This window comes from Triturus cristatus, chromosome 9 (assembly GCF_964204655.1).
Source record: "Triturus cristatus chromosome 9, aTriCri1.1, whole genome shotgun sequence".
Classification (NCBI taxonomy): domain Eukaryota; kingdom Metazoa; phylum Chordata; class Amphibia; order Caudata; family Salamandridae; genus Triturus; species Triturus cristatus.
Genome location: NC_140592.1, coordinates 86,655,912 through 86,681,588, shown reverse-complemented (window position 1 = coordinate 86,681,588; position 25,677 = coordinate 86,655,912). Strand labels below are relative to the sequence as shown.

Below are 25,677 nucleotides of genomic sequence, written 5' to 3'. Positions count from 1 at the left end.
GTGGTGTGTTCCCCCTCAGGATGGCTTCTCTTGCCTCAGAGTTCTAGCTCGTTCCACCTCAGTATGGCGCCCCCTGTAAGTCCTTCTTGTGTGTTACACTGATGGCTTCCTTTGTCATTAGACTTTGCAAGTTCTTCTGCTTAATTATGGCTTCTTTTGCCCCAAGTTCCTAGCTTGTTTCACATTAATTTTATTCAAAGTTCAGCAAAATTGAGATCCGAGCCCTCACTCACTCTTAGAAAGAAAGAAGCACACATCAATCCTGAAGAAAGACTACATTTTAGCGATCTTAGTAAGTGAGTGTGTACCGCAGTAGACATCTTGGATGTAAACATGACTGGTACACGTATTTTTGATACCCCATCCGAAGGGACATTTTGCCAAATTTTTGCATTGTTCATAAGGTGTCTTGTGCCACTTGGAAACAAATGTGGCATAATTCCTACAGGTGAAGTATATAAATTGAAAAAAAGGTTGAGGTGCATTCGATTACACCATTTTTTCAAAATCCGCTCGCTTTTGACGGCGGTTCGTATTTCAGGTTTCTCACGTCTCATATCCTGGTTGGAGGACGTCATAACTGAGCGCCAGCAGCAGGTATTCTGGCTGCATGAGGTTATTAAACGCTGCGCGAGGACTTACCCGAGATGTAGGCGGTTCTGATTCAGGCTTTATGGCGGACCCTCCATAACAGGTTGGGTTCAGGGTAGGAAGTACCATTACCACCAGAGCTGGTTGTTGTTACCTCTCATGGAGGGGGTCCTCACCCGAAATGCACTGGGTCATGTTTTCAACCATGAGTATCGCCTAAATCTGAGAATGTTATTCCTTCGCTGTGTACAAGTGTGAAGCAACGTTTGTAAATAACAGAACAAGCCTACAAGCAACTGATTAAACAACTTTGTGTTGCATTATCGTTTCATGGTGCGTTGTTTAATGCTATTTTGTCACATGGTATACTAATGTTTATAGTGTTCAGTTTGAGGCCCTAGGGCATACAGCTGTGCGTTGGGTCTAGCACACTACAGAGATCTAGCTTATTGAAATAATTCTTGTAGGTGCCAGAAGTCTAGTATTCCCCGCGTTAGACATTGCCTGGATGGACACGTGCCCCCCACCACTTGACAAAGTGCAAGACAAACAGAACCTGGATGCCTTCAGCAATAGTATGTAAAGAATACTGCTGCAGGCACTCATGGCCAATAAATACAACACATTGATGACCTCACTCATTGACCTCCCCAACACTCTGACGCTACTTCTTGGAACTATAACCTGTAGAAGTCTTGAACACTTGTGTAGACTTGTTGACTGGAGAGAGCTCATACCAATGGATGAGATGAAGTACCCCGTCCAGCGGCTGCAGCAGCTCTCCCTGCCAGACTGACCTGTTTCCTCCCATGGTTGGGTGTGAAGGATTCTGGGACTTGTTTCCTTAGGATGATATTATCCGAAAGAATGAACAGTGACATACTGCTGTGACGTGTAAAGTCTGAAACTTTATAATGTGCAATTATTAAAAGCCTTGTCGGGTACCAAGATTTACAAAACGTAGCAAAATGAGAAGCTGCTCCTTCTACACGCAGCCTAGGCCCCACTGAGGTATCCAAGCAATGCCATGACAGTTTTTACAATGCCCACGATTCTGATCTCCAGTAATAAGAAAAAACCAAAGATGTCCTCTCCAGGACACGGGTTAATAATATTCAGGCTACACACAAGTTTTATAAGATGCACTTCCACCCTAAGAGCCATCAAACTAGAGTGTTCTAGACGTATTTAACTGTTGGGTTGCCTGTGGTTTGTGATGCCATTAAGGGTCGTCTTCTTTGGTATACAATAAAACAGGATCTAAACATGATTCTATCTTTCACGTACGCAAGTAAACAAGCAATATCTGTGCTCATCAAATCTTAAGGGCTTTTAGGGTTCTGAGACATTAGAGCGAAGGGATCTCATGAATATTAATTAAATCGGTGATGAACACTTCTGTGAAGATCCTTGATACAGAAATTCAGAAATACTCAAGTACATGATCAAAACTTTATGTATCTCTGCGATTCTTATGTATAGCGCCTAAAAACCTAGGAAATTGCATCACTGTGCACCATTCTTTCTCTTGTCCTGTTCTAAATGCTAACACTTTCTGTTATTTTTTCCTATATTAGTTACTTTACTATAATACTTGATTCCGCATGTACAAACCGGCTGCGCTTCTGTGATTAATGGCGCAAGAGCCTTCTAGGCACCTGTTGTTCATTCAGAAAGAGATCCTATTGATTCCTGCATTCAATTATCATGGATTCTCTTTCTTATTGAATATGGGTTCCCAGACTCAATGAGTTGTGTTCCTCTTTCTGTATTGGTTTAATTCCACAAGAAATATTTCTGTGAATACTGGTTCCCTACCAGTGCTAGTTCTTCTGATTTTGAAGCAATATAAACAGGCTTCCTGGCATCACTTGATATAATGAGAAAGAGCTCTTGAGTGTTATTTAAATCTCAGAAAATGTGTTTCCCAGGCGTACTTCATTCAATTAGAGAGTGACCTCAAGGTCTCTATGAGTGGCGGCTCTCTTGGGGCCAAAGGCTAGTGTCTTCCGCACTCTTTGATACAACACACTTGGCCTCTCCAAGATCATTAGATTCAATGAGAAGGGAGGAACTCTGTAGAGCTTGTTGTTTCAAACACGAAGAGCCTGCGGGTTGTATAATTCAATAAGAAAGAGTAATCGGGAATCATTTTATTAAGGAGGGAGTTCTTATCTGCTCCCCATTCAATAAGTGCGCGCTTTTGCTGGAGGTTGCTTCAACCCAAGATCCCCTGAAGTCATCTTTCTGTGCGCCCATCAGCATCAAGTCTTCAATATTCCGGTTGATGGTCGAACAGGACTGGCGTAGGCTGTTAAAGTATCAGTTCCGAGACTGAAGAGTTACTGATGTGTAGAATATTGAAAATAAGCTGTGTTCATATTTAGGTTCTGAAGTAGTCAAAGGAGACCATTAAAGATGTATTAGAGCATAAATAAAATACATGGAAACAAGAAAAGATGAGTTGGAACCCTGCCAGTGCTAGGCTATTACACAGCTTTTTATTATTACAAGGGCTCCTTTATCAGATTTTAATTTCCTCTACTTTTTATTTAGCTTGCGGTCGCCAAAGGTAGCAATCATATTAGTGCTGGTCACCATTCCGGAGATTAAGGCAGTCGAAAAAGATCAGCCCATCTCAACCTCCGGAAACCCGTCTGACAGAAAAATGCAGAACTGACCCAAATCCCTGCCCTCGGCAAGAGCTACCTTAGTTAGTCATGTTTCGATGCCTAATATTGGCTGAGCGATGCAGGCCAAAGATACTGGATGTTCTTCTCACGACGCCAGCTCTTTACTGATCCCTACTAGCCTTGATTATACACACCGGACGCCTTAGTTTCTCCTTGGCTCCACATGCTCCTACCTTACGGATTCGGCCCTGAGCACCCTGGCTGGCGGTACCTTTCCCCTTCAGCCTCTACACACTAATTCCCTCCAGCCTCTACACACGAATTCCCTCCAGCCTCTACACACTAATTCTTAGACATATTAGTGTTCCCCTATTTTGGAATACCGTTCCATTCAGCACGTAAAAATTGTAACCTGGTCCTGAAGATGACCTGAACTGACTACAGGTCGAAACGTCGTTGATCTTCCAGCGCAATCTCTGGCGCAACTCTACAGTTCATCACATTGTTAATCTCCTTCAATTTTTGTAACAAATTATTTTTAACCAAAAGGTTTTTCTTGTAAATATTGATACTATTGTTTCTCCTGCACCATTCTCCGTTGTTCCACATGCCACTAGCGCCGTTCAATTTGTTTTTTACAAGCACACACGTGCACAAGTTTGTTTTACATGTTACATTCACATTTATTGTAAATAGTGCTGCTACTGCCATTTTTTCTAATTGCTCTAAATGCAGATGCTCCTTGCCTTGTTCTAATAACCATACAAGCCTCCCTGTCTCCCTTTCTTGAGCAACAACTGCGCATGTTTTATATAAAGGTTTTTCAAATACTACCTGTTGAGACGTTGTTATTTTTTATGCACACTAACCCCCCAGGTCTCACTGGGTATACGGGTAACCTCCTGTTGTTTGCTTTTGTTGACAGTTATTAAGAGGGCACATTCCTCATACCTCCTGCTCTGCAGTTTCTGGCTGATGGCAGTGATTTATGGCTATTGGGACACAATCCCATGTGGGGTTCGGCGAGCCCATGCAAGTAGGACCTCGTTTTCCCTCTTCGCGTGTATAAGGGTCCTGTTACCCAAGATAGGCAGGGCATCAGTACAGCGCAAAGACTGTGTCAGTGCCCATCCTCTTTCTTCTTGGCCCACTGCCTGGAGAAAGCCAGAATTCTCACCCAGGCTTTTTCCAAGAAAGTTCAGGAAAACCATCCAGAATCTGCGCAGAACCGAAGAGAAAAGTCCTTACTTGGAGTTGATTTTCTTTTGTCGGCTTCAACCAGGAACAGATCCAGTCCAAACTAGCCTCTTACCCTCAACCGAGGGGAAAGCCTGCAAAGATGGCCTTTATCCTGCTTGGTTGAGGAATGCAACTTGAATTATGACTAATAACACATCGTGCACAAACCGGTAATATAAAGTGGAGCCACACCTGCCGCTTCCAAGGTCTGGACTGCTTGCTGCCGGTCTCCGGGAAGGCAAGGACCAACAATGAACATTAGCCCAAATCCCAGCTGCTGTCTGCTTTGTTTGGAAGTTCTGCCCTGGAGAGACCCTCAACCAGTCCAATGTGACCATAGGAGCTGCCCAGGAGTGTTCAGAAGGATTACCCCAGCCACTGGCAGCAACATCCCTAGTAATCTTTGGCCTCCATCTTGCATGAGGCAAGCAAAGGCTCATTACCCTCCTCAGGGCCTGAGTGCTGGAAGTGTGTCCCTGAGCCTCAGTTCAGGGTCCCCCCTGGCCTGCCAGGAGGCACAGCGTTCCAGCAAGTGACTGGAGCCATTGTCCCAGTTTTCTGACCTCAAATGGAAGGACTGGGGGTTCCCTGGGTACTTTTCAGGAAATCCAAACTTGGATTACATTTGCTATTGGGGATGAAGCAAGTCCTGCCCCCTCCCACTCTGGAGAATGTTGACTCCGGGGTGCCTTACAGGACCACGGCAAGAGATGTGTTTGTTTTGGGGGGTCTCTTACCCTAGCACAGAGACAGGCCAAGCCCCCCGTGCACACAATCCTTTGAATTTCCTGATCGGGACATCAGTTTCAACATTTTCAGCCATTGAAATTGTTTGCATAACAAAACCTGGTCTGTAGTCCAGTCCAAGTATTCCACTTCCCCATCAGAACAAGAATTTGTAGAACTTCTTGATCGTTACAGGTAGGTCCAGAGATAACATTCATTGTACATCCCAAAATTACGAAGTTAGACATTAGAATTATGGGAAGAGGATCAAACAGCACGCGTGCAAGGGGAGCCTTTGGATGTTAACATCAGGATTCCCTCTGCCGAATAGCCCACGGGTGTCACACTTTTAGAAGTCTAGACATCCTCTGAGCTACCTATGGTGCGAAGGTCTCCCAGGATAACATTGGCGCATTGGTTCCTATGTAGGGAGTTCGGTCCAGAACCCTAAAGAACAGTTCTGTTTATCCAAATCTGTTAGGGCTAGACATTTAAGACTACCACCATTCTTCTCAGTTACTAGTTATAATGTTCTTAATAATGTATTATTAATTGCCATCCCTTGCTAGAGAGAGAACGAGCTGTGTTATTCTGCATCTTGGTGGTCCAATAAAGCTATCATCAATACACAAGAAGGCTTTGAAGACAAACCTCCCATCTCACACCAGCACCAACCTCTGGATCCCTGTGGAATACATGCTGTGTCGCATTTGAACCCTTCTAGGTTGGTACATACAACATCAGGATCTGGGAAAAGGTTTGGCGATGACCATGAGCAGGAATCTAGGAACAAGCTCAGACGAAGAAAGGAAATGATACAGGCCAGAATGGTGGGGCACCAATGCAGGGGACACACATGCTCTCATCATACACACAGGACGCGGCTGAGTAGGGTGGGACGAACACTCTGTCGATGGCAGACCACTGACAAACTAAGAGACTGACGGAGAGTCCTCACCTGGATGATGAGTACGAGCTACAACAGTTACACTGAGTTTCATTTTCATCATGAGATTCATTAGTAAACGCTGCCTTTAACCCGGTCTGATTTGTCTGCGTGGACTGGTTTCCAGCCACATAAATACCGCACGCACCACATGTGATAACCCCACAGGCGTTGGATACCGCATGGTGATAAGACTTTTATTGCATGAACTTCTCAAGTAATTCTTCAGAAGAGATGTGGGTGAGCAGTAAGCCCTGGTTAAATGAGGGTTTTTTACTGAATCAGCTCCATTAATTGTTGGGTGCCTTCTTTACACCAGTCACAAAGGGTTTGCATTATATATATACATATTTTCTACACTCAAAAGCAGGGTTTGTTGACAGAAAAGTGCAGCGCAAGAAGTCCTTTGGAAAGGGGGACAAAAGCAAGAATGTGGGAAATGAGATGCTTCAGTTAGTCTCAGACATTGGTAATGGATTGGACTGCCCCCCCTGCGCCCCACTCCAGTCGGTCCAGCACCCAATAGAAAGTTATTATATATAAATAAATAAACAAACACACCTTAAATATACATAAGGCATATGTATGGTAAAAGCATGCGTGGTAAAGGCATTGCGTGGTAAAGGTTCCATGGTAAAGGCATTACGCTGTAAAAACATTGTTGTAGTAAAGGCACGCGTTGTAAAAACATCGTTGTAAAGGCATGCGCTGTAAAAACATTGTTGTAAAGGCATGCGTTGCAAAAACATTGTTGTAGTAAAGGCATGCGTTGTAAAAACATCGTTGTAAAGGCATGCGTTGTAAAAACATTGTTGTAGTAAAGGCATGCGTTGTAAAAACATAGTTGTAAAGGCATGCGTTGTAAAAACATTGTTGTACTGGCATGCGTTGTAAAAACATTGTTGTAAAGGCATGCGTTGTAAAAACATTGTTGTAAAGGCTGTCTTACTCCAGCAGATAGTCCATTGGAACTAATGGCCACTTTCACACAAGGAATTCGACCTTACACTTCCAAAGTGATTGTGTACCGACCCTGACAGACCATGAATTACTCCAGGACTGTATGAGGCGGGACATCACGCTTACCTCACACTCCCTTCCCCACCGGCATATGTGGAAGACCTCGTGGTGCCAAGGGGACGTGAGGCAATATGCTGACATTATACAAAACACTAGAATTAATTAATACAGAAAGTGTGGCTGTTAACTTGGGTCACTGATGTTAATGTAAATTTTTTTGTAAAGCGCGCGAATGCCATAAGGCTCATAGAAGCCAGTGCTATGAAACTAATTAGGTAAAAAGTCAGGTTTTTAGGTCTTTCCTGAACCTAAGGAGGGTGGACTGCAGTTTTAGCTATAGTGGAAGGCTGTTTCATAGCTTGGCGGTGCAGCCAATTAAACTCCTACCTCCCCAGTTGGCTAGTTTAAACCGGGGAATCCTAAAATTCTTGGCCAAAGCAAAGAAATTATATTCTGCAGTATAACATTTATGAGTGTGTGTGCGCTCAAGGATCCAGACCTGCTTTGTATGGTAATAGCACCATCTTATAACATCTTCGAACAGTAATTAATTCCTGCATAATAACAGCAATGTATGTTGTTTCAAGGGTCTACAGAGTCCTTTGTAAAGCAATAACACCATCTTGGACCAGTTAGACATGTAGGCATTATCAAAGTTTAAGAGACTAACTTGTGCAAAAATAAGACATAATAATAAAATTTTAGAACACCATGTTAGAACATCTTAGAACAGACCAGGAGAAGCCAAAAGGATAGTACTGCATAGCCCTGACGAAGATAATGACAAGAGTACGGTAGTTGACGTAAAGAGGCCTCCAGTAAGATGCCCTTGAAGGCAACCCAATGTTGTCATCAAATGGGCGCGTCAGCATTCCGGGCCAGAGAAAATGATTTGCAGCTGAAAGTGGTGCCCTAATGGTCGTGGGCTAAATGTGCCCTGCCTCAGCATTCTTGATATTTCAACGTCCATCCTGTTCATATCCCTGAACTTAATGAATAATATTGCAGACCCTGGTTACTCAGGTCAAGTGATCCATTCCTAACTGATATTGAATACATATCCCTTCCCATACATTGGAAGTACCCACCCAAGTGTGCGGAATGACGTCAAATGCTCTGTTCAATTCATTCCTGCCGCCCACAAAGGCGCTCATTGTTTTGGAGGGAAAAAAGGACATTTATTCTTCGCCGCTGTGCAGACTCAGAGACAAAGGGTCTGCATCAGGGGATAGAGCTGGGCCGTCAGCCGGCACGCATATTTACTCATATCACTGGTTTAAAGCATTTACTGTGAGCTTCTGGGAAATTACCGCTTGGTAACCCATGCAAAATAATGAAGGATGGCTTGCAGACGCCTGTTGAACTGAAATAAGAAGGTATTCAGGCATCAGATCGCTCAAAAAAGGGTTGCTTCCTTACAGTTTTGCCAGAAAACACTAGTCCACGCAGCTGGATCAATTCATGCAGACATTTGTACTCAATTCATGCAGACATCATTTCTCATCTCAGGCATCAATCACTCAAAAGGTAATGGGAGAAATGCTTGCAAATAGTCTAACCACTGGCAACTGCTCGGGGTTGCAGTAGCATTCCAGCCTACTTTTTTCCGCCAACTATGCCACTCTAGACAAAGGCCTGCCTTATGCAAATAAGTACTGACCCTGCGCCTCTTGGCAACAGTCCATCCCAAACTGCCAGGCGAGGCCCCCTCTGGAAGGGAACACAAGCAACCCGAGGACGGTTTCAGCCTTGTTGGGCCTTATCAGTGAGGAATAGCTTGGATCCTATGGCACAACGAGGAAGGAGCCCATGTCTGGTTATACCCTTGGCCACTTGGGGCGTTACATCAATCACACAAAATGTATGGAGACACGTGTGCTCAATTCACGCGGGAAGTTTTTTTGCAAGGCAATAGTCATCAGAGCCTCTGATCTATATGGGCTGTGGCCGCACCATTGATGGCCAAACCCTGGCCGCTCTCTTTTTCACAGCACTCTCCAATAAGATTGACAAAGTCTTTAAAAATCACAGCGTATGTTATAACCGCCCTTTCACGATGCACTTGTGCACTGGGGAGCACATCAACCTCTGCATTCTACTTGCACAACGGATTAGCCCGGCCCACAGAACGACCTGTTACTAAACCTAGTCAGACGGAACCATAAAAGGGTACAGAGCCTATGTCACCTGTCTAAACCATGGTTCTCCAGTGTCGGTCCTGGAGGGCCGGATCCATGCCAGATTTTTTGCATATCCACATTTTGATAAATGAGGATATCTTAAAAATCTGGCATGGATCCGGCCCTTCAGGACCGACATTGGAGAACCCTGCTCTAAACCTTGGAGATCATGACCCACGAAGACAACTGACATCTATTTTAAAGACATATTCAGTCACAACCGTGCAGGCTACAGCTGGTAACTAGTCCAATGTGATGACGGCAAAAAGAACTGAGGTATGGGGAAGATGATGTGGTGTTAGGGCCAGAGCTGCCGACTTTGGAACTTGGGAACCATGTTGGGAGTCTCAGCGCGGCTAAACATCCTGTGATTCTGGGCACATCACGTAATCTCTCTGCGTCTAAATAATGAATGTGACCTTGTGTAATGGAGCTGATGCACATGTATGGCTTAGGCCAAGATCGCGCTAAATAAAAACCAATGAGCAAAGTTAACTTCACCTGCCATATAGCACACCGGCCAGGGAGGCGCAGCTGGACCATTGAGGGGCCTGCAACAAACCCCTACCGGGGATGGAACCGACAGCGGGCCGCAACTAAGCCCAGGAAAAGGCCAGGTGCCAATTGGTCAGCTTGGATTGAAGCAGCCAATTGGCAGGGGGGTCCACAAGGATAAGAGGATGTGGGGCCCCCTCCCCAAGAGTACATGTGCCCTCGCTGTTGCCACCCAGCCTCACCTGTAAGGCGGGCGTTGCAGCCTCGGATATTGGATATGCTCAGGCTGGGACAGCAAAAGGAGTGCAACAGCCGAAGGTGGAACTGCTCAAGCGCGTGCCCTTGGGATGCCTCACGGCAGGGGCACAGGCAGGAGGCTATGGATCGCATGGGGTCGATGGAGGGCTGACACGGCACTTGCAGCCCTAGTCAGGCACGAGGGCCGCCCACGACACTTGGCAGCAAGTAGTAGACCAGAGGCCGCAGGAGAAGTGCTAGACCCTTGCTGAGAAAGGGGATTCGCTCAGGGCGCTGGCACAAGGTTTTGTTATGGACTAAGGACTGGACTTGAGTGACAAACAGTTTGGGCAATGATAACGTTATGCTTGGTTTGACTTGCACTGTGTGTTGTCTTAATTCAATATGTGAATAAAGAGAAGCTGCGGCCGATTGGCACCATCAGAGGCTTGTTTCATCTGTTACCGCTAGAGAAGGTGGGGGGCATGTATGGGCAGGGCACTCACCCATCTGAGAGGAGTGTGCATTGCTGCTTTGCATGACCAGTGATTGCAAACCACACTCTGTGATATGTGCTGTAGAAAGTCAATGGTGCCAAGTACACAACATTGTAGCACATCCAACTGCTGAGGGACCACCGGGACGCCCCACGTAGATAGAGCTGCTGCCTCCTACTAGCATACCCTAAAAAGGTTCCTACAAGCAGCAGACCTGGGATTGGAAGACCCACATTGCATCTGGTAGCTGATCAAAATGGCGCCTCCTTTCTGAGTCTAAGAATTTTAACGGTATTTGTGGCGTAGAGTAAGGCCATCTTTTAGAAGTAGAGAGAGCGAGGGACTCCGGCACAGTACATATGCTGCTCCTGCCTTCCTGTGCAGAGTACCAGCAGCCTTGCACCTGCACACACAACCAAACGCGTGTTGGAATATCTTCGACATGGGTTGTCCTTCCCTTCACTGAACAATACGTTCCGGGAAAGACCTTCACGCAGAGGATTCTGTTGGCATGGCAGCCAATGAACCCTTTGCAAACCGCCTGGGTAATGCTTCTCTCTGCAGGTGGGCAGTGGGAGAAACAACTTCAGTGCAGATGAAGAGCCCTACAGTGATGGGTAAGAGCGCATGTTGGTCTCTATAATGAGCAGACTTCGCTGTAGGTGTTATTGGTGGCACCCCATGCGTATATTTTCAAGGACAGGGTGTAAGAGGCTTAGCATCACCAATGACACAGTGCCTCATTCTGGGTCTTTTGTTTCTCAAATGATTCTTTTCAAGTGTACTTATTAAAATCAACCAAAGTGGATCACGACTACAACTCCCAGAATGCATTTTAGACTAAAGACAGGGATTGGAGCAGGCTGGCCTCGGTGATATGGAGGCTTTCAAGTCCATGGAGTTCTAACGATGTACCACGTCAAGCACTTGATGGAGGCAGTTTCTTTATATGCATTCTGGGACTTGTAGTCCGTTATGCATAATGGAAAAAAGAAGACTACAAGTACCAAGAATACAAAAAAGTAAACTGTGACTACATAAGCCCCTTTTGCGTGAATTGGGGCACACTGAGTGCTTGTGTGTTTGCCAATGTGTGCAATGCAATGTTTGCTAATGAGTTTGGAGAGGCTTAAAGTGCCAAATTGACATGGGGTCACAAAAATATATGAGACTCGAACACTACAGGCCCACATTACTGTTAAAAAACATGGGCATAGCTCCAGAATGCAAAATATTGTTGACTGCACACCGAGGCTTGAAGTTTATCAAAAGTCCAAGGAGCTGAAATATAGCAGAGGATTTGAGGTTACTGAGCACCGGTACCATATCATGGCTGTCGAAGGCATCACCAATATACTAGGTGAACAGCTGCTTAGTGGCCCCAAGTCAATGCTGGTCGAGTGTCTCTGGCTTTTTAGCCAACACACAATTGAATTGTGGGACTTGTAGTGTTGCTTTTAAGGGAATATGTTTGGCCTCAAAAATCCCAACCTCAGAGTGCAGCAAAGGTAACAGGCAGGGCTGGGTCAAGTGTCACACGTGGCAGGGGGGTCAAAGGGCAGCGACATATGGGCCATAGTAGCTTAGCGTCTCTGGAGAGTTTATGGGCTCCACCCAACCGGGATTCTGAGACATTACCCCCCCCCCCCCCCCCCCCCCCCCCACCGCCCATGGTCTCCAAACCATCATAACGTGTTTAAGACGGTCACAGACACCAAAACAATATATGTGGTGAACGGTGACAAGGAGATTGGGAAATCAGAGAGGCCCAGCGCCCAAAAATAAACACGACCCCGGTCCGGTCATCAAACACAGCCCCATCTGCTGCGGCTCCTGACGGCATCACCGTGACCACTGCGTCCAGGGACCGACGGATCTCTGTCCAAGTATAACTGGCAGAGTCCAACCGAGCCTTAATGAGGAACCACGTGCGTCCTGGGAATGGCTCCGCCGAGCACGTGCTGCTCGTTTATCCCACAACAGGATACAGAACAGCGCGGCCCCACAGCCGGTACCCTTCATCCGCAGTCAGCCTTGCGCAAGGCCGATCACACCCCCAGCGCGAATTCAAGGCCCTGTGAAGGACGCTGCTCTGGCGGCGCCAGCTCACGTTTTAAGAAACCACAAGCACTTGAAAATCAAAACAGAATTATTCCTGGCCTCCGAGGGCGGACGCGGTTTCTGCTCTCCTGAGGAACCCCGAGTCAGTCCTGCCAAGTGACTCCATGTCTGACTCATGCGTGACACCTTAGGACACCCTCAGCTCTTTGCCAGAAGCGCCTTGCATTCCGGGACTTGTAGTTTAACTGTTTTTGCATAATATTGTATTGCAGTTGATTTTTATAGCGCTTACAACCCCTATGTTGGGTGCTAAAGCGCTCGCCTACATGGGTAGCACGCCACACAGTCTAGGGTGTATGGTTGGGAGGGTGTTGTCTTTGTTTTGATCCTATGTGGGAAGTGTTTCCATGTTGTGCATGATAACCACTCAAGTGCAGTTATTGTGTTATGGGAACGCAGCACATAGCAGTGAGGTGGATGATGAAGTGTGAGCGACACACGCCGTCATGTTTCAATACGCGGTTAGCTTTAAACAACAGCCCTGCAGGTCCCTTGTATTTGATATGATATAGTCTGCATAGCTTTTTACTGCACGGGGTTGTATAATCTAAGATTTTATGCATAATTGTGGTCCTGAGCTGGCATGGTTGGAGGGAGAGGGAAGTGGAGGGGTCTGTTGGGATGGGCATTGTTATAACCCTCCCATATCGGAGCATCTTTGTGAGATGTCAAGAAGCGGTCAGAGAGATATTTTGGCCCTGCAGTGATGGACTATATTAAAGTCCTTTCGATTTATCCAGCAGTGTGTGACAGATCTCTTCAGTTTTTCTGTGCCTCCTCATTGGTGCTACCTGTGTTTTTGGCGGAGCTATGCCGGTGATAAACAACCTTCATAGCAGATATGTCTTGGGTGAATCTAAGAGGTAGAAGTTACAATTTGTTGCTGACCGCAAAGTATTATGGACTTAGAGTTAGTTTGGGCCATAACCAGGCCCACCGTAATTATGCGTTTGTGTGGGCACTGCATTTTTTTGCATGATTATAGGTTTCTGACATTTGCCACATACTCCACCATCTGCTGCATAATCTGCAGAGTTTAACAAAAAAACATTTCTAGCTCAAATGGTTCAAAAGTTACTAAAAATGCAGCGACACGTGTTGCTGCGAAAAGCAAGGCCCTTTGCAAAGCTTGACTGGTCACTTTTCTGTTGCTTAATGCTATATTTGGGTGTTATTCTCGTAATAACGGGCTGCAACCAATGCCCAGACAGTGTTAACAAGTGTAAAAATGATAGAATAATGAAGTGATACTATCATACAATGTGCCACATTACATCTCATAATGCGCCTTTTCTTGCCGGAAAATCTACTCAATTCTGAAGCTTAAATATGTCCTCCCCTGCCACATAATTCCAGTGGCCCTGGCCATGACTATTATATATGCAAGTACATAACTATATAATGCCGCAGGGAAACATAGTCCTGCCTTTCTTAGATTATGAAAGCAGTTTGTTCGTTGGGTCGTTTCCTATCCGTGGGCTCTAAACTGAGGATTACGTAGGAGGTTGCAACTGTTTTCTGGCCTCTGGTGGTGAGGTCTGGGGTGGTGCAGTTACCTAGAAATTGCCCTGTTTTCAAATGTCTTTGGAAGTGTGTATGCTCCTGGGTGCTTCTATTGTTGGCTGATAGTGAGTTCCAGAGCTAGGCGGCTTGTGCCGAGAAAGCAGTGCCTCCTACGGATTTCTTATGGTAGGGTTGTATGATGATAAGTGGTACAAGCCTAGAATGCAGTAACCTCTCTGGTTTGTATTACTTGAATTTAACTTGTAGGTATAGCTTTCTTTTTCCTCGAGAGACTCTGTGGACAATGCAAAGTGCCTTGAACATTGCCCTGCTAGTAACAGGTATGCAAAGTGCCTTGAACATTGCCCTGCTAGTAACAGGTATGCAAAGTGCCCTGAACATTGCCCTGCTAGTAACAGGTATGCAAAGTGCCCTGAACATTGCCCTGCTAGTAACAGGTATGCAAAGTGCCCTGAACATTGCCCTGCTAGTAACAGGTATGCAAAGTGCCCTGAACATTGCCCTGCTAGTAACAGGTATGCAAAGTGCCTTGAACATTGCCCTGCTAATAACAGGTATGCAAAGTGCCCTGAACATTGCCCTGCTAGTAACAGGTATGCAAAGTGCCCTGAACATTGCCCTGCTAGTAACAGGTATGCAAAGTGCCTTGAACATTGCCCTGCTAATAACAGGTATGCAAAGTGCCCTGAACAGTGCCCTGCTAGTAACAGGTATGCAAAGTGCCCTGAACATTGCCCTGCTAGTAACAGGTATGCAAAGTGCCCTGAACATTGCCCTGCTAGTAACACGTATGCAAAGTGCCTTGAACATTGCCCTGCTAATAACAGGTATGCAAAGTGCCCTGAACAGTGCCCTGCTAGTAACAGGTATGCAAAGTGCCCTGAACATTGCCCTGCTAGTAACAGGTAGCAACTGGGCCAATTGCAGGACTGGGGTCCTGTGTGCTCTTGGGTGAGGGCTGAGAAGGATGCTTGAAGCAGCATTTTGAGTTGTGAATGTGGGTGTGCCTGCATTATAAAGACGGAAAAAATATTGCAGGGGCGTAGCTATCAATGGTGCAGCAGGTGCAGCACATCTGGGATGACCAAATGGCTCCATGTCACCGGGACACCACTTTTCCATTTCTGGACTTTTACTAAAATCTGGGAGTTATACTCATCACTCACATTAACTGAGCCCATTGGACCACTATCAGGGCACAAGCCCTAAAAAAAAGAAGTGGGGGGACTAACCATGTTAGGCAGTATGCAAGTGACATCACGGCACATGACATCACAGCGCATGGCATTACATGTGGCATCACAGGAATGGACATGATAGGAAGGGGCATCACAAGCCACAACTTTAATATGTACGTGTGATGTAAAGCACTCTGACACTCTGGTTTGGGATGAGTAGCGCTATACAAGAAAAAAATGTGGTACTTAAATTATTTCAACACCTCCTCAGGGGTAGTAAGCGCTATATAAATTACATTTATTTTGTGTAAATACTGAGAGACACCAACACATCTGACACTCTTACAGTGTATGCATATCTCCTAAACAGGGACTGAACAAAGTGAAAAGCTGCCTCTCTTTAGTATGTGTGAAGTGCTAACCTTTGTTTCCCCTCTGCTGCATTTGCATCTAGGTGTGAGGCTCCTGACTGCTTCCAGCCAGGAGACTCGGACAAAAGGAGGCCTGGTGGCCCTGCAGATTCGGCCTTTGTTATGGGCCCAGCAGGAGTCTAAAATAAGAACGCCCCCTGCACGTTGTTGCTTGTTGCAGATGGGACGCAGACAATGTGCAGGCGCTGCTGAAAGTGTCCCGGTGTTTGGAAATTACACCGGGGCGAGTTCAGTACATTATTAAGTGGGTCCCAACTTCTTGGCAGGGTGGACGGTGTTCACCCTGTGAAAACAGTGGGTGGACGCCGTCCACCCGTGTACCCCCGACTCGAGCCCTGATAACAATAATATATAAAATAAAAATCCAGGAATGGAATGGTGATTTTCCCAGTGACATGAAGCCACGTGGTGGTGACATCACTCGCACAAGAGTCCTGAGGGGCCACTGAACCCTTATAATATGCTACTTCAGGAGTTATATTAGTTCCAGTCTCTTGCTTTTCGATCCTACTCCAATCTCGTTCACAACAGAGCTAAAAACCTTCCTTTCCAGCTCCTCATAGGAGGTCTGTCCTCGCCCCTGTGCTCTGAGCTCTCAGGGTTCCTGGTTCTACTTAGGAGCAGTTCATTCAGGCCTGAATGTTTTCCCTGTGTATAAAGCGCTCAGGTTTACCAGATCCAAGTGTGAGAGGCTTCCCCAATCCATGTTTTAATTTGGATTCTGAAATTTATTGTCAGGTATATTCTTTTAAAAAAGTCATAACTACACATCCCAGGGTGCAAAGAAAACAAGCATTGGCATAGCCAATAGGTCTCGCCTTTGGGACCATATAAGTGTTTAGCCATGCAACAGTTGCATAACTAAATACTTATAAGGGCCCAAAAGCGAGACCTATTGGCTATGCCAAGCAGCCGTGCGGCCGCGAAAGTGATCGCGATCGCGATCAAACATCGAAGCGGCCGTGCGGCCGAAAGTGAAAGTAATCGCGGTAAAACGCGCACATGCACTGTAGCTCTAGGCTGGCCTGGTAGCACTTTTTGGAGCCCTCTCAATAAGTTTCGCCAGACCAGCGCATGCCCCGGGTCAGGCGAGACCTAAAAAACTGGACTGGGTGATTACTCATGCATGGAACTTGGAAACTTGAGAGCTCTAAGCACAGGTCCTTCTAACCCTACTGAAAATGTAGGGCTACAGGTATCAGAATGGAAAGGCGTGGACTAGATGAGTGCTCTTGAAGGGGGAACATATGAGCTCTGCATTCTTAGACAAGCCATTCGCGTGTTGGTGCCAACCTAGAGTTACCAGATGATTCCATGTCACCAGCACACACATTTTCCAGTCTTACGCATTCATTTCTCAAAGCATTGCTTTCTGAGTGTTAGGCCTGTTGAACTGAGCCAAGAGTACAGCTTCCCAGAATGCATTGATTTGTTTGAAAGCACACGACTGGAAACAACAAGCACTGGTGACTGAGTTGGAGTACTCTGGTAACCCTTCATCCATGAAAGAAGATCCTTGTCAAGTTTGACTACGGTCATTATATGATCTCATGCCATGAGGACACAATTTTCCATTTCTAGAGCTACAATACAGAAACCTTACACTGCTGCAAAAATGCAAATGCATTTGCACCACTTTTGCTGCTTGAGTAGCGAAGCTTTAAACACAAATGTTGCACCATGGAAAAACATGAGGCAAACTGATTTCATGTGTTTTGTGTTTGCATAATAGGAAATGTAGAAAAGCGATTATATGCTTAGCAATTGTGGTGCAATCTATTTTCACTATTTTTGCAGAGGTACAAAAATATTCCTGTAATATGGACTGGATTTCAATGTGTGTATTATATAGCATAAGCAGTAAACTACTCTGAAGTTGTTTCACTCAATTTTTGCACCACTGCAAAGTTTTTATAATATGTCACCTGGACTGTTCTTTTACAAATCTTTTTCAGATGTGATGACCCAAAGTGTTTAAGTAACCTAAACCAAGACTACAAGTTTCAGAATTCCCAGAGCGGGAAAATAAAAGCATACAATTTGAGCCAAAGTGCAGGCATGAAATAGTAACCCTATGTTACATATTTAGATATTAAAGTTTTTTATACACAGTAAAAGCCATACCAGGTGCCATGTTCTGGTTGATTTTGCAACACAACACTAGTCCACTTAGCAACAATGCATGTACACAGCTCTCCAGTTTCCCAGTTCAACGCGTGCGTCATTCAGGCTCTCATTATTTTTTTTCTCTTTGAATTCTGGTACTTGTAGTCCTGTTTGATCCAATTATAAAATGAGGCCTGAAAAGGAAGTACCTGGAATGGATAAATCACTCAGACAGAGCCCTAGTAAAGATGAGAGCTCTCTATGTATTCCTCGGAAATCAATGTACATCAGTATGTGTAAGTTCTTGACCCTAGTTGAAGGGCATGTGTACTATCTTCAAGAAAAAAGCAGAAGTACATTTTGGGACCCTGAAATCACAAGGCACCTGTTTTTTGATAAAGACTTAAGAAAGTGAGAAAATAACTAACTGCAGCAGTCCAGAATGAATGAAGGAATGAACAGACTTGTGATGCACAACTTCACAAACTGAAGCCTGTAGATAGAGCCAGATGGCTCCATTTCAACAAGATACATGCTCACTATTGGAGTTATTCCACCGGACCAATTGGATGACAATATTACTAGTCCAGTGCAGTCGTTTGCTGAATAGATACGACGTCATGTTTGCCATCCTGGGACATCGTTTAGAAAACAGATGCATGTTGGGAGATGTAGTTTCAGTTTATGTCAACTGAATGACACTAATAATAAATTAATTCATTCTCTGAATTGTAGTCTTGAGGCACTCGTTTTTTCAAGACCCTGGAATTTATTCAACAAACCATTGCACTTACTTAAATTAATTAATTAATTAATTCTGGGAGTTATAGGCACACATTCAGTCTAAGCAACCACATCAAAGCAAGTGTCCAGTGCTTGCCCTTCAAAGAGCACAGTTAAACATTCTGGGAGTTGTTGTTATCTTAGGCAACGATTGGAAAAGGAAAACCCAGCAAGTATGCAGGTACCAAAAGTTTGTATATTAGAGGTAGGTGAGCCACTGAAGAGCTAGGGCCTGAGGCCGGGCTCTGGCTCAGCTCTAGGTCCTGTTGGAGCCCCGAGCCCACAACAAGCCGAGCCTTCACATGGCTTCTGCCTGCTACTCTTGCTATACCCAGGATAAGACATTACAGCTAGAGCTGCCAATTATGGAACTGGAGAACCAGGTTCGAGTTTTGGCTTAGGTTCCACAACCTGGTATTCTGGGGTAATCATTTAATCTCCCCATGCCTAAACAATGAATGTGATCTTTTATGATATTATCTACGGGTCAAGATTGCACTGTATAAAAACTGCAGAAAAAAGTGCAAAAAATGTAACAAGCATTTGTAATGCAATAGGTCTCGCCTTTTTTAGAGTTAGAGCTATTGCCGCTGCAATGTAAATGTTTTTAACTTAAGAAGCACGAGGGAGATATGCACCTTCCTGAAACTGCAGCAGTGATTTATATATATATTAACCCACAGACGGACAAGGAGGTGACAAGAAGACCTTGGTGCATAGAGCGTATGTGTGTGGCTGTGTGAGCACTGATCTCGCATTTTGGAGTTGTTGCAGTTGCAAGACTACAAGGGGTGACTGAGCGGGACTGGAGTAAGGTCCGTACCCTAGAGAGCATGCAGGAGTGCCGCGCCATGCAAAACAAAGGCACGCACCAGCGCGTTAAATGTAGGACAGTGTGTGAAAGCGTTTCTACAGCAAATAGTTCCACATGTATTTGCTGAATCTGCAGTTAATACCGATCAGTGCCATGCACATCACTTTAATCACTCACCAAGCAAGTATGCGGCGGCCGGCCGTAAAGCGGAGAGAATGTGTTTTTAAAAAAGAAAGCATGGCGGGTCGCACTTAGACTGTGCTGGCAATTAAAAGTTAAGGGCTGTGGTTGCTTAAAGATAAAGCAACTAAATACAAACTTTTACCAAGCAGGAAGCGCGTCGGCCGGTCATAAAGCAGGGAGGGAGTGTCTTTAAAAGAGAAAGTGCAGCGTCTATTATTGATCGCCACGCTTGAGTCTGGAAAATAGGGAGGGTTGGTTGGTAAGCGGGATAACTTGTAGTGGCTGCAAATAAAATAAAAGAAAACCATGCGGTCGCCATGTTTTGTTGATAAAGCACAACATGCTTTGCTCACCAGAGCATATCGCGTGCAGGAGTGCCGTGCAGTGCAAAACTAAGGCGCGCGGTCGCTTAAAGCAACTAATTTAAAAGTGTTAGCAAGTATGAAGCACGGAGGCCGGCCGTGAAGCAGCATAGCGTGTGCAGGAGTGCAGCGCTGCGCAAAACTAAAGAAAGGAGTTTGGTCGCTTAAAGAGAAACCAACTAATTTTAAAGTCCTACCAAGCATAAAGCGCAGCAGCCGGATGTGAAGCGGGGAGGGAGCATTTTTAAAAGATAAAGCGCGGTGTCCATGATCAGTTGCCGCGCTGAGTCAGGAAAACAGGGCGGGTTGGGAAGCGGGAGAGCCTGTCGTGCCTGCAACAGCATCTAGGAGAAAGTCATTAAAAAACATTGTGCTCACAAACAGTAAATAAAACATACTGAGAAACAGGGCAGTCCTTATGGGAGGTTACAACAGGAGAAAGGGAAGTACCAAGGAGAGACTACTAAACAAATTAACAAATGAAAAGAAACCATTTCCAAAAGACCGTCAAAGGAGCCAATAAAATACATGGGGGGTTAATGGGCGGAGCTTAAAGCCCAAATCCTGAACGCAGCATATCTCAAAGAGACAGCGCAAGCCCTGCCTAGACAAGACCTAAAAGCAAAGGCTTCACATAAACAAGCATTGGCATAGCCAATAGGTCTCGCCTTTGGGACCTTATAAGTGTTTAGTTATTCAGCACAATATCCTTGGTGCAACAACATCAACTGTTGCATGGCTAAACACTTATAAGGTCCCAAAGGCGAGACCTATTGGCTATGCCAATGCTTGTTTTCTTTGGTTTCAACAGGGACAAAACTCTGCTACCACTCCACTCCACAATGGCGGCCCGGTGCAACACAATGTGGTCTTTGTACCCCGCTGCGTGAAACAATAAGATCTAAAGCATTTTTTCCAGAAAGCTTATTTATCTAAGTCGTCCGTTTTTTTTCTTTGGTTTCAACAGGGACAAAAATCTGCTACCACTCCACTATGGCGGCCCGGTGCAACACAATGTGGTCTTTGTACCCGGCTGCAGGCCTGTGCTGCCCCTGACGGGATGATTGTAGACCTCCAGTCCCTCCATACAAAGAACTAGTATTGAAAACAAAAGCATATCTCAACCCTAAGTCAGAACAGAGAGATTCACAATACTGAAAAATGCCTGTTTCCCGATACCCTTTCACTTCCTCATCAAGGCACCCAGGGCTGGCCTTTGCTCTCCTGGCGTTCCGGGTGAAACTCTAACCCCCTCCACTACCTCACCCACCTTTCACTAAAACATATTTCTCTCGCCCTCTGCTTGTTTCGAGGGTGAGACGGTCCGACAGCTTCCTTACTCCCTGAGTCTTTAGGGCTGAGCGGCGGGACGGACAGGTGCAGGTGTCTACCGCGTTTACGCGCACGTTTCTCTGGAGCCAGGTAGGCGGGTGTCTGGTGTAACCCCTGCATGCAGACAGCTCCACGCGCCCCCAGTGTGTCAGCGCCCTGGGCATAGCCCGGGCTCGGCATATTTAAGCCACCCTCAAGGAAGCGCTGGGGTGTAAGGCACGCTGGACTTGGCTTTATCATGCTTGCAACACCCACCCGAAAGAGCTTCCCATTAATAAATAATAACGGCAAGCTGCCTACTGAAAGCGGCATTTTTAAGAAACGGCAAGTTGCATACTGAAAGCGGCATTTTTAAATAACAACAGGTAACCGTAAGAATAAATAATAACATCAAGCTGCGTAATGAAAGCGGCACGCACCAAGTTCAACAGGAAACAGCATTTTCGTTGATAGGACACCTTCCACGCTTCCGTTGCTAGGACACCAAAATGCTAAATGGTGTCGAGCTGTCCACAGTCCCTACGGACACGCGCATGCTGTTTGCTATGGACAAATGGCAGGAGCAGCCATATTTGTCCTTGCAGACGCATGCATGCAAGCCCTCCGCAGAATCGATTCCAAAAGGTACTCGCAATAGCGAGAGCAGCGCATGCGCTGCTTTCGCAAGGCAAGACCTAAAAAGAGAGACAAATGTAATGGCTGATGTGTACAAAGTGAAACTAGAGAACCTAGATAAGTTGCAGCTTCCTTGCTTAAAATAAATGATCTTCGGCAAATATTTTATTTCACCAAAACTCCTTTTTCTTCATATTAGTGTATGAAAGGGCTTCCAAATATGTTTGTTCAGGATGTGACCTGTTAATGTCAAAGTTTCCACATGCTGAAGAAATACACCTTTTTTTTATTTGAAAGAGACTGTATCATATTCTGCCTGATGCTTGTGGTATGATTCACATAGCAAGTATTTTCAGGCCAAGCCTCGTGCAGAAGCCAAGCCAGACCCTTCGATCGGCTCTCCCGTTAACTTCTTGGCTCGCCCACCTCTACTCTATATTAAAATGTATGCACTGGGTAAAAGTGTAAGTGCGTCATCGACTTCAGAAAAGTTTCTGTCGTTGTTTGTGTTATGTTTCAGCACAGTTCATCTCAATACATATTTTTAATTTATAAAGCCAAATTATAAATCCTTCACTCGCAATCAAGTTTCTTCTATTGATCGTGCACGAATCTAGGAGAATGTTCCTAATCTTAGAAAGGTTAAACCTCGCTGCGGTTTCTTTCCACCTGCGCCTGCAGAGAAGAGGAATCCTTCATGGACAGAACCCCAGAGGTGCTGCAGCCTCGCGCGCCGGGCGCGAGAGGAAACACCTAGCGCAGCTGCACGCGCGTCCCCCACCCTCCTGTCCGCTGAGGCGCGCACTGCGCATGCGCACAGAGGGGCAATAAAGCAGCCTGTGCTAACTGCGTGTGGATAAACAGTGCCCATAATCTATGAGCCCATGCGAATGTCACACGTGTACCTCATTAATTATATCGTGAAATAATTACGTATACACTTATTCTTTAACCTAGGCGAGGTGGCGATTGCAGAAAAAAAGTGCACGGAAAAATGTGCAAAAGTGATGGGTTTAATACAATATACGTCATCACCGCTGCGAAGGGAAGCGAAAACTGGGTAAAATAACTGTAATAAAACACGCATTTACACATCAGCCATAATATGGACGTGTGCACTCAGTGTATGCGTCAGTGGGCGGAACACTATTACATGCATTGTCACTGCTGTGCTGGGAGGGTGCCCACTCGGACCAACATATGCTTCCACCCCGGCAGCCTAGGGAATTGCATCTGATTTTACCGGGAGAAAGCCTCATTCATCATGCGTGTCTCGGGGTGACAGGCCCCTGTCAGCGGCAGCGCACATTTTAGGAATTCCGAGCCAACGTAATTGCACTCACACAGCTGCAATGCAGTTTTTACTGCCCATAGAGTGAGCTCCATACCTTACCGGCCCCTGGCACTGCACCGATGCTGGGGTCCAGCAGGCAGCAGCCTACCCTGCCGCCCCTCATCCGATGGAGGGAGGGGGAGAGGGCGAAACCAGGGCGCACGGGAGGGGCTTGAGGGGGTTAGCAGGACGCACTGACCTTTGATTTGGGCTTCATAGTCTGCGATGATCTCTTTGTCCTTCTTGAACCGGGACATCTTCTGGCCGGGGTCTGTCAGCCCTCAGATCCCAGGGGTGCCCCCTGTTCCTGCGCAGAGGTGGGTGGCTCCAGGGAGTACCACTGTTCCTGTAGCTCCAGGGGGCCCGTTTCGTGTTCCAGTGCAGGGATGGGTGGCTCCAGGGGTGATAAGCTCCAGGGGTAGGTAACTCCAAGGGTGGCACAATCCAAGTGGGGTATTTCCAGGGGTCAGTGGGTATCTCCAAAGGGTGGAAAGCTCCAGAGAAGGAAATCTCCAACGATGTGGAGGTCCAGGAAGGATAGCTTCGGGGGTGGAGGGTATCTCTAGGAGTGGTTGGTCCCACAGATGGGCAGCTCTACGGTGGGTTAGGGTAGGGCAGCTCCTTGGGGCAGAGGCTCCAGTGAAGGGCAGGCACTGGAGAGAGCAGGTCCAGGGCCTCCCCTTGCCCTGCCCTGTTTAACTGCCCTGCTGACTGGAGAGTGCTCACTCCGGCACTGCCCCTTCCCAGCTCGTCTCTTTCGCTCCACTGCGGAGATTACCCAGCCCCTGCCCCTCTGCTCCTGATCCGGGGAGAGCCCCCTTCATTTGCAAAACAGGGGGAAGGGGGGAAACCACAGACCAGCAGCAGAATCCAGGAGTCCCTGCCCCCCCCTTGTCAGGCAAAAGCAAGAAGCCACCTGCAGGTCAACAGATCCTCCGCGAGGCGGCTGAACTGCAACCAGCAGTCTCCAAGAAGAAGCAGCAAGACGCCGGCCGAGAGGAGCAGCTTAGCCCCCCCTCTGGACCCAGACCCCCGGGAGGGCGAGGACGCTCCTGCCTGCTGGCCTGGCTGCTCTCCAGCGGCAGATCAGGTTGCAGGGGGCTCGCTGCACATGCTCTGCGCCTCCTGCACCGCTCCTGCCTGCCTCTGGCCGGGCTGAGGGATGGCAGGCGCGAGTTTCCTGGCTCGGATGCGTGTGTGCAGGTCTGCCTTCACTCACAGCCTGCTGCCGGCCAGGAGGCGGTGGTGTTTGGTTTATTCTCTCTTTCCGTTTTCTCTCTCCTTCCGCTCTCTGCTTTTCCTCCCCGTTCTCTGCCCTTCCCTCCTTCTCCCTTTGCTGCAGGGTGGAATCGAGGGAGCTCACAGCACGTCTAGGCTCCTCCCCCCGGATTGTGTAACAACTGACACATTGTTGCCCGCAGGAACAGTAAGAACTCCCTGTGAGGGAGGTGGAAATATGGTACCACACACAACAATCAGATACGCACGCACACACACATTTACAGATGCCATGCATTTAGCACGCACACACACTTGCACACACACACCGACGGCATGGGTTCACGTGCACACCCACGCCAACCACAAGTACATACAGAAAACACCACAGACATGCAGTGACAAAAGTGCAGATACAATCAAACTCATCAGCACATGAGGAGATGTGCACAAGCACACAGCCGACACATAATGATAAGGAAGAAAAAGATACACACAGCAGAACACACCAAAATGCACACAAACGCACACATTAGTTCGATATTGTGTCTATATTGTGTTACACAGTTACACAACGTTCACATAGAAACACCAATCATCACAGGACAGTATGATCATTCAAGTATCTATACACATACAGCATGTGCATTTGTAGAGGACTTTGTTTGTACGGTCCCTTAGCGTTGCTGCACAGGGGCATGCAAACACACATTCAGAAATTGTCCTAAAATAGGCTTTTTTTGTTCATTTTTTACTGGATTGGGAGACCTCCAGGGGCAAAATATTATTTTGCCAGGGGATTGCAGCATCTTTGCACTGCTCCTGCATAGTCCATTCCAGAACAGCATCTAGTCACCGCAGGGTGAGGTGAAAAGCTCTGAAGCCTAATGTCCATCACTCAAATTACTTCCATATTTCACCATACTAATTCACCACTAATCCTTTAGGGGCTTCCTGAATAGCGTGCTTCAACACCCCATCAGGGGTAACAAGCGCTATACAAATACAAACCTTTTTTCCTCCTCTATCCTTCTGCTATCATTCCAAATCCAAATAACTGACTAACCTATCCGCCACTTAAAATGTACTTGCATGTTTCACTATACTAATTCA

General features: G+C 46.4%; 1 protein-coding gene across 1 annotated transcript in view; it reads right to left on the bottom strand.

Moving 5' to 3' along the window:
- The window catches only part of SRGAP3 (SLIT-ROBO Rho GTPase activating protein 3), a 444,353-nt gene extending 419,663 nt beyond the window's left edge, over positions 1-24,690 (bottom strand). Inside the window, exon 1 of the mRNA XM_085624484.1 lies at positions 23,546-24,690. Coding sequence (XP_085480610.1) covers positions 23,546-23,603 — 58 coding nt within the window. The 5' untranslated portion in view covers positions 23,604-24,690. The remainder of the gene's footprint in view (positions 1-23,545) is intronic.
- Between the last annotated feature and the right edge of the window lie 987 nt (positions 24,691-25,677).